Source organism: Stegastes partitus, unplaced genomic scaffold (assembly GCF_000690725.1).
Source record: "Stegastes partitus isolate 25-593 unplaced genomic scaffold, Stegastes_partitus-1.0.2 Scaffold577, whole genome shotgun sequence".
Classification (NCBI taxonomy): Eukaryota; Metazoa; Chordata; class Actinopteri; family Pomacentridae; genus Stegastes; species Stegastes partitus.
This window is the reverse complement of record NW_007578308.1, coordinates 447,207-457,240: the sequence shown is the minus strand read 5'-3', so window position 1 is coordinate 457,240 and position 10,034 is coordinate 447,207. Positions and strand designations below refer to the sequence as shown.

Sequence of the window (10,034 nt, the reverse complement as noted above, 5' to 3'; positions counted from 1 at the left end):
AGACATGCTAAGCTAAGGTAGCAGCTGACGTTACCTTGTTCGTGTTAGCATAGTAGTCAATGTTATGTTAAGGTGGACAGAACAGCTGATGTTATCTTAGGCTAATGTAGCACCCGCTACCTTCTTTAAGCTAACACAGTGGTTAATATTAGGTTATGTCATCTTATTTAGGCTAACATGGCGGCTAGCGTTAACTTGTTCAGGCTAAAACAGATATTTTCCAACACTGGCAGCTCTTCCACATGTTTTGGATTGTTGGGTGTTTCTGTTTCTGCCTTTGTGAAGCGCTATGAGATGACTTGTTGTTGTAAATATGCGCTTTACAAATAAAATTGAATTGAATTCAGTGTGTCAGGATGTAAAATCTGCCGTTCGGTTTTTTCAATAAACAATAAATTCTGCTGAAACCCGTTGATCTGACGTATTGCTAGCGGTAGGTGGTGTTGGTGCTGACCGATGTGTTCTCAGGACTTTTCTAATGAAATGACAACAGTTTGTTTGTTTCTGCTACCAGGAGACTGATGGAACTAAACAAAAGCTGAATAATACAATAAAAAAAACCGCTTCACACTGAAAGATGAACACGAGAGTAAAGGAAGACAGAAACAAAACAAACTTTAAAGTGACATTCACCAGGCAGCAGTACGGTTCCCATGAAATGAAACTACTTTCACAGCCGACGGGTTCAAGTCACCTGTTTATTACCATCAAACACAACAACACTGTGAACACTGAAGACGAGTAAACTGAAGACTGCTGCTTCCTCTGCGGCTGCTTCCTCTTTAAAGCTTCTGTTTCACCGTTTGTTTACGACGCCTGCAGACGTGAAGCAGCTTCAAACCTACAGCAAACATTTAAAACCAAACAAATCCCAGAGACAGAGCAGTTTTCATTCTGATCGAACAAAGTGATCGCAGTGGGAGCGACAGTTATGACTCAGGATCTGATTTCAAACCCACAACGTGCAAATGTCTGTATTTTGGAATGAAGCGTTTCTTGCAGAAGACATGATTCACTTCCTCTGCGGAAAAGCGAACGGAATGATTTGAGAAAAACGCTGTCGAACCGTAAACCTGTTGCTCAAAAACACANAGATAAGGTCCTGGTCCAGGTTCCGGTCCAGGTCCTCGGTGAGGCCCGTACAGTAAAACTCGGCCACCTCTGACATTTCCATGTGTGTGCGTGTCCTCCGTGCAGTGTGTAGCGCTGACAGGCGGTGATGTAATGGTGACTCGTATCGGGGGGCGGGGCAGCGCGGGGCAACTAGAAGGGCGGCTTAGCAGAATAACTGCCCCCATTCCTGGCAGTGAGGGGGCGGTGGGGTTAAAGGGGCAGTTAGCAGGTCTACTGTAAACCAGTAACGTCTTGGTTACTGTCGTTACATCTGCACTACACGAATATTAAAGAATAATATAATATAATATATAATCTGTTTGTCTGACACAAGGGGCACTAAATACAGTTTAAATGTCAAACTGTGTCGCTACAAAACCCAAAACATGTGAAAACTAGCACATAACTGTCAAACCAAAGGGCTTCATTTGGGCTTTATTGTTGTTTTTGCTCATTTTAAGACATTTAAACTTTCATCATCAAAAGTTGTTTTTATTTGAAGCACGCTGTCTCGTTAAATGACATCGATTTCTAAAGTTAATGTCTCATATTTTCAGGTGTTCTTCAGGCTCCAGCTCATGATTAGCTTCATGTTGGACTGGGATTCATATTACTGTCTGATCTGCAGCATGTCTTTCACTTTCATCTCTGTTCTTTCTGCTGCTTTCTTCAGGTGAAGCCGCTGAACTCAGCTCCACATAAAACTGCCTTCCTGCCTCCTCAGACCGTCGGAGGTAAATTTACCGCCTGGCTCTCTCGTGGCGATGAGTTCACCGCCATGTGCCCGTCGTAAATATGTGCTCGGCGATGCGTTCAGGGACGCCGTGACTCGCTGCAGGTCCGATTGTGTTCGACGGGCTTCTGCAGCTATTTTCAGAGCGCAAAAGACAGAACGTCCAAACATAGAGCGAGCGGAGCTGGAGCTAAACGGGCCGGGCAGATGCTGCTTCCTGCTACTGTCTGAGCTGCAGCTGCTCCAGAGCGACTCCACCAGAACCAGCTGCAGAACAATCCACACCATGACAGACCCGACTCTACTGACATGTTTAGATCTGCTCTTTGAGACGGAAAACGCCATCAGAAAAGTGTGTGAAAATGTTAATAAATATATCAGAAAACTGTGAAAAAAAAACAAGTCAAGTGTCTGAAAGTGTAACAAACAGCAAATATATGAATAGAAATGAGATTTCTAACTGAAAAAATGAAAACATACATTCACAATGTCTGAAAAATAAGATTTAAATTGTTTATAGATGAATGTATGAAAACAACAAATGACAGAAAAATGTTTTTAAAATGATAAATTCAGAGAAATGTGGGAAAAAAAACTATAAATTATCAGAAAAGTTTTAACAAATGTCTGGAAAATGTGAAAATATATTAAAGCTTCTATAAAAAGAAAAATCACTAAAATGTCAGTAAATTAAAATAAAATAAAAATGTAAGAAAAACACAAACATCAGGTCTGAATATTTGAGAAAAACATTTTCCTAAAATGCAAAACACTTCATTAAACTAAATCGTCATAAATATGTGAAGAACATTAATTAAACGTCTTCAAACTGTGGAACAAACTAACGGAACGTTGCAGAAACACTGAGACAACGTTGGGAGTAACACCTGGTTTCTACACTGTGCGGTGGACTGGGCTGTGTTTGTTGGGGACTACTTTCAGCGGCGGATTGATCCGCGCTGGGAGCTGAATTCACGTGAACGAGTTGTATTTGCTGCAGCAGACGTGACCTGAACACGGAGGAATAAAGGAAGTCCTCTCAGCTCCTAATATGGCCGGCAGCTACTTGACAGCCTGAAATAATCCCAGCAGCTGCCGCCGCCGTTCCTCCACGTCTTCTTCTGCTTCTGCTTCTTCTTGGCGGCCGACGTGGGAACTCCTGACTCACAGCAGAGCCGGCTCGGTCTAAACGCTGGAGCTCTGTGTCACAGCAGCTGCTGCGTCACATGATGCGACGAGTCACCGAGCAGCTGCTGCACGTCCACGCCGCCGTCGCCCCCTGCAGGCGCCACCGGGCCCAACCAGGACTCTGTTTACCTTCACCCGGACCAATCAGCTGTGAGGTCCGTCGGTCACATGACTCTCAGGGAGACGGTTTAGAACTAAAAACGTTAGTGACGGACAGAGTTCTGGTTCAGGACTCGTTCTGGAAGCGTTGCACTGAATCCAGATCGTATTAATTATTCTGGATCCCCGACTGGAACCAATCAATCAATTATTTATTTATTTTAAATCTTTGACGTCGTTCTAACTTCCTGTCCGTTCTGTGTTTTCATTCACTTCCTATAGTTTCTACCTGTTGTCCTGTCCTGGTGTTCACCTGTGGTCTACCTGTCAGAGCACTTTGTAGCTCGTAGAGATGCTACACAAACAAACTTATTGTTGTTGTTATTGTTATTATTATTATTTCTGTTTATTCATTAAATCTAACGGCTGTTCTAGAACCCGTCTAAAAGCTGCGTTTTACGGCTGATCGGTTCGATCTTCAGCCCGACAACAAGCCGTCGACCAATAGCAAGACGCCGTGTCACCGAACTCCGCGGCCAATCGGATTCAAGCCGCTCTGCGCGAGGAATCGGCCAATCGGGGAGCGGGACACATTCACACCTGTGAGCCGTCGGTCCAATCGGGCGGCGGCTGCAGGATTTACAGACGGTCAGCTGCTCATTCTTTCCATGTGGCTGTAAAGTTCCTCTGGATTTAGATCAGCGGGTTTATTCTGGTTCAGACCAACAGGGTCCAAACGGCACCGACGAAGGGTTTGGGTTAAAACCAACCGGAGGAACGTCTACCGGAAAGAAAAGTATGAACGAGATGTCCAGAATAAAAGTTTAGGGAGAAAAGAAGTGTTTCCTGGTTTTTAATTTCTTCACATTTGACACATTAATTATTATTTAACATAATTTCAGGACGCCGTGTTTCTGCTGAGCAGAAGTTATGTTTACATTTTTATTTGTAGGACTTTTTTCAGGCATTTAGTTCAAATTTTTAGGAAATTTAATTAATATTTTCAGTCATTTTGTTCCTATTTTTTGTAGGACAATTTTCATGATATGTTTTGCTGTGTTACTGTGTGTGTGTGTGTGTGTTACTGTGTGTGTGTTACTGTGTGTGTGTTNGAAGCCGCCGTCGTCCTCAGTCCGACTTCTTGTCGCTGCTCGCCTGCAGACAAGCAACAGGGAAGTAAACACTCAAACCTGCAGACAGTCAGCAGGGCAATAACGGCTAACGCTAAAGCTAATTGTTTTCTTTCCCATTAAAACCAACACAGTGGCTAATATTATCACGTTAACGCTAACGTTAATTTGCTAAAGCTATTGTTATCTTGTTTCAGCTAACACTGCAGCTAACATTAGCTCGCTTAGACTGATATAGTACCTAAAGTTATCTTGTTTGGATAATGTAACAGCTAGCATTAGATTGTTTTGACAGATGTAACAGCTAATTTGAGATAATTTAGGCTACGTAGCTTTGTCTTGGTTAACAAAGCTGCCAATGCTAGAATGTTTATGTAGCAGCTTATGTTACTTTGTTTAGGCTAACATAGCGGCTATTGTTACCATGTTAATGTAGCGGCTTGTTACTTTGAATAGACTAACATAGCGGCTAATTTTAACTTGTTAATTTAGCAGCTTATGCTATTATGATAAAGCAAACATGGTTGCTGAGGTTATGCAGCAGCCTATGTCTTTTGTTTCAGCAAATGTAGCGGCTAACTTTTTTGCATTATTGTGGCAGCTTATGTTACTTTGTTTAAGCTAGCATAGCCGCTAATGTTAACAGGCTAATGTAGCAGCTTGTGTTGTAGTAACGGAGTTAACATGGTGGCTAACGGTATCTTGCAGCAGCTTCTGTCATAAATCAGGGCGGCGTTTAGATTGAAGTCGTTGCTGCAGGTTGCTAGCTGGAGCTCATATTTCAGGTTTGGTTGATAACATGAGGTCTCTCCTGCGTCCTGCACAGCGCTGGGGGTTGAACAACCTCTGGAAGCCGTTTATCTCTCAGATCTGTGGCCCTGAAACTTCACATCAATGCAGACTAATGAGAGCCTCGTCTGTCAGACTCCTGTGATTGACGAAGGTGTCGTGTTGCTGTGCTGTCGCTCGTGTTCTGCAGATGTAGAAGAACGTGAAGCTGCCGGATGATGATAATTAAACGCAGCAGCTCAGTGATATAAATGTCTCAATGGGAAACACAACCGGCTGACACAAACCGGAAGCTACCAAAGCACGTACAGGTGTGTGTGTTTCTAGTTGTGTTGCATAACTGTGAGCTGGGTGTGTCTGAGTGATTTAAAGCCGACCAGCTGCTCGTTCACTGATCAGTTACACAGCAGCAGCAGCAGCAGCAGCTAAATATAACGTCAACACAAATAACACAACCAGAGCCGAGGAGCCTCCGAGCTGATGAAGAACCAAGAATTATGTTTGTTGTGACACAAAAACTGGTCATTCTGAAAGTACACAAATGTGAAATGGAAAATACACAAATATGCACTTTAATGACAGCAGCAGGAACTAAAGAATCCCCGCTATGGTTGTCACTACATTTAATTATGTTAATATGTAGATTAATTAATACCAGACTTTAACTGTTAACCACCACAACACAGATCAACTCATCAGAGGCTGGACCACACACCCGCATCTGACTGTTTCTGACAATCGGTTTCTGCATTTATTGTGTGGCGCTACGTAGGCTAACAGCATCATTAATAAGGCTAACAGTATCTTTTGTTTAAGCTAACAGCATCATTAATTAGTCTAACAGTATCATTAATGAGGCTAAGAGTATCTTTTGTGTAGGCTAACAGTATCTTTAGGCTAACAGTATCTTTTGTGTAGGCTAACAGTATCTTTAGGCTAACAGTATCTTTTGTGTAGGCTAACAGTATCTTTAGGCTAACAGTATCTTACGGGCTAATGGTATCTTGTTTAGTCTCAACATAGTGGCTAAAATAATCTTGTTTAAGCAGCCTATGTAATAGCTAAAGTGCGAAAGTAATCTTTGTTAGCTAACGTAACAGTTAAAATGATATTGTTAAGGCTAATGTTAACATTAACGTTACATTTGTTTAGGCTAGCTAGCATTGTCTTAGTCTAACATAGCCAGTAATGTCACCTTGTTAATTTAACAGCGATCTTGCCTTAGGTATAAATGTGGTAATTTTATTTCATTTAGGCCAAAGTTGTAACGAACCTCATATTGTTTAGGCTAACGCAGCAGCTAGCGTTATCTTGACAATGTAGCCACTTATGTTATCAGGCTGAAGCTAACACAGCGGCTAAAGTTATCTTGTTTAAGCCAACATTATCTAGTTCAGGCTATTATAGTGGCCAATTTTATCACGTGTAAGCTAACATAATAGCTAACATTAGCTTGTTCCAGCTAGCACAGACAGATAAGGTTAGCGGCTTCCATAGTAACTGTTCAGTCAGAATCTAACTGTGTGCCGTTGTTCTGGTTGCTGTTGAAGCAAACAGAGGAGCCAGTTGTTGGAGGACACATTCATCACCGTGAAACATCTTCAGCTATTTAATCTGCAGAGTCGTAGAGAAAGTTTGTAGCGGCTACAAGAATGTAAGCAGTGAAATATCTCAACTATGTGAAGCCTCCGAGCTGCACACGTGGAGTTTTAGGACACTGTTGTATTTTGCTCAATATGCTCGTTTTCCCAGTAACATAAATGAGTCTTCTTGGTGGTTTGGACTCAGTTTCAGGGTGAACGTTTGGTCTAAGCTCACTGAAACCATCTGAGCGTCTTACCAGCAGCTTGCTGTGTTCGTCCAGCAGCCGGTCGTACTCCACCGTCAGGTTCTCCGCCTGTTTCTTCATCGCACGAACGTCGCTGTCCGACTTCTGCAGAGCTGAAAAACAAACGACGACAGAGGCTCAGAAACGTTTCACCTCCTGCTGAGCCTCCTTCACCTCAGACGTTCTGCTCCCGTTACCTTTCTTGGTGGTGTCCAGCTCCTCCTTCAGGGTCTTCACCTCCTGTTTCAGGGTCTTGTTCTCCTCCTGGACTCCTGGTCCCTTCTTCTCTCCCTCCGGCACCTCGATACCGGCATCACGGAGCTTCTGCTCAAACACAAAACACACAGCGTGTTAGCGAGCGTGTTAGCATGTCGTTAAAGCTGTGAGGAAAGAGGCATCCAATCAGAGGAGAGAACAAACAGACGAGCCAAAATAACACCAGCCTAAAATAGAGTAGCTAATGTTATCCTGATTAAGCTAATGTAGCCACAAATGATTTCTTGTTAAAGCTAATGTTGTTCCTAATATCTTGATTAAGTTTACGTGGTGGCTAATGCTATGTGGTTTAGGCTAATGTAGGTAGCTACTGTTGTTGTGTTTAGGTTAGCATAGCAGCTATTTTTTCTTCATTAGGCTACCATACTGGCTAATGTTTCCTCATCTCATAACATTGTTCATCATGCTATCTTGATAAGGCTAACATTGTGGCTAATGCTATGTGGTTTAAGCTAACATATTGTCCAGCTTTACGTAGATTAGGGTAACATAGTAGCTTGATGAGGCTAACATAGAGGCTAGTGTTTTCCCGTTCAGGCTAACACTGTGGCTAATTGGTTGGTGATCAGTGACTCCGCCCACTCAGAGACCAACAGGTGTTTCTAACAAACACAGTGGCAGTGTTTACTCCGTAGTGCTGCGCTGTGATTGGCTGTCAGTGACTCAGGTGTTGAGCTGAGCAGCTGCAGATGAAGTTTCTGTGGTTCATTCATCCAGTTCTACTCCTGTGGAGGAGGAACCCTCTGGCAGCTGAAGGAGGAGCGCTTGGTATTCACACCTGTTAGTGTGGCTGCCACCACAGACATCCAGTGACTGTTTCTGGCAGCGATGCAGCTGCACATGAAGGGTGAGCCGATGGATTCGATGGTAATCCTTCACACTCCTCAGCGTCTGCAGCAGACGGGATGTTCACAGGCTTTTATTCTGAAGCCAAACATCCTGACATTCTCTCAGAAAGACGGTTAGAGAGACGTATAAAAGTAAAGTAAAGGTACATGTGAGTTCAGGCTAACGTTTGAAACCTTATTCGATGATTCAGCTACGATGAAGAACTCTGATGAAGCTGCAATAAGAAGTGTTCCCTCAGCAGTGGATGAAGCGAGCGTTCCTCCAGCAGCTCAGATATCAGGCAGATAATGTGGATGTGTTTGAGGACCGTCGGTTCTGTGACGGACTGAAACAGCTGCAGAACTTTAACCGGGGCTGGGCCATAAAACTGATTTTAGGTCTGAACCCAGTCCAGCAGCTCCAGGTCTCGTGTTCAGAGAGCCTCAGATTAGAAGCGAGCGACATCGAAGCCCCACGAGGCGTCCTGGTCCTCCTCTCTGACCACGCTGGCTCCGTTAGCGCCTCCAGAGGAAACCTGGTGGAGCTGTGGGGAACTCAGAGAACGTGGGAGGAACGTTCTCATGTCATGTTTTATGGCAGCTGCTGGTCTGAACTGAACGGAGGAGCTTCAGACAAACAGGAAAACATCCTCAGACACCAAACTAGAGACCAGAAGCTCGTCTTCAACCAGCACAAGTCAGGACTCGTCTCCCATGAAGCTTTCCTTCCTGAAGGTCCGACAACAGAAGTCCAGTCAGCAGCGCCTGAACCCGCTGGTTTCCATCCAGCAGGACTTCATCAGCTTAGTTAAAGGTCAAATAAACACTTTTCTGACCAAGAGGTTGAAACACACAAAATAAAACGACACATCAGAAGTAAAAGATAACGACGACTAGAAGACCTGAAACCACCTCACAGGAACATCTGCAGCTACAACATCCATTTTACTGCTGATTGTGGTGGTTTTGCATCTCTTTGTGGTGGTTTTGTGTCTCTGTGGTGGTTTAGCGCCTCCTTGTGGTGGTTCTGTCTCTCTGGTCCACTCCACAGCGCCGCTACGCCTCCCTGCAGCGACCTTGAGTCTCCAGGGTTTCTGTGTTTTTGTGTTTTTGTGTTTCGTGTCCTGGTCCTTTTGCAGCAGCAGCATGATTTTGTCGGTTTGAATATCTGGCTGCTGAATCAGCTTCCTGTCCAACATGTTGGAGCTGAACAGAACCACGAAGCGGGTCGACTCGTCAGCAGGTTGAGAAACAGTTTGTTTCAGGGGAGGTTTGAACTGTTTGTTCCTCCATCAGGTCACATGGTGTTCCTCTGATTAGAGGCTTCATCACAGCTTACTGCTGAGCTCAGTTTAACTTTGTGTGCAGAGATCATCATCCAGATGTTTAAGTCCAGCTGGTCGCTTCCATTCATCATGATCTATTAAACCGGTTTAAAACCTCTTCCTGTCATCGTTGTTCACCTCTTGGTCTCTTTACTGTCTCTCTGTCGGACCGAACGTCAGACTGATGAAGCTCTGAGCTGCAGATCATCTCTGTTCTGATCAATACGATCGATCGAACTCGGCTCATTGATCCGTCGCTGCTCTCAGGCCTTTCCAACCACATCACCGACCTGCTGGTTCAGATGAAACGACCACACCTCCAGCTGGAGGAGAAATGAGTCCGAACCACGTGAATAATCAGCACTGAACGTCATCACAGGCTCATTTGTGTTGAAGCCAAATGACGGACAGGTTCTGGTTCTGGTTCTGGCAGCTGTACGAGCAGGCAGGAGACACGACTGTGGACGTTCTACAGGAACCTGAGCTCAGCGTGTGGTGGTGCTCCAGGTGTGCCACCATCATGTGAGCGGTCCGTTTATAAAGTTGTGTAACGAGCTGCCAGAGAACGTGATGGAAACGAGGCAGCAGGTGCTTCACCCAGGATCAGTTTACCGAGCTGCAGCGCAACACACAACTCTGTCCGACACCAACACACACACAGACACACACTGGCATTAAGTCACATCGAGTAGCTGCAGGAAAACCACACCGCCGGCTGAAAAGGGC

The 10,034-nt window shown here is 44.4% G+C and overlaps 1 protein-coding gene across 1 annotated transcript in view; it reads right to left on the bottom strand.

Annotated features, from left to right (window-relative positions):
• Positions 1-4,239: 4,239 nt before the first annotated feature.
• bcap31 (B cell receptor associated protein 31) overlaps positions 4,240-10,034 on the bottom strand; it is a 16,818-nt gene continuing 11,023 nt past the window's right edge. Inside the window, exons 5-7 of the mRNA XM_008288860.1 lie at positions 7,078-7,204; positions 6,893-6,993; positions 4,240-4,288 (exon numbers count right to left, since the gene is read on the bottom strand). Coding sequence (XP_008287082.1) covers positions 4,262-4,288; positions 6,893-6,993; positions 7,078-7,204 — 255 coding nt within the window. The 3' untranslated portion in view covers positions 4,240-4,261. The remainder of the gene's footprint in view (positions 4,289-6,892; positions 6,994-7,077; positions 7,205-10,034) is intronic.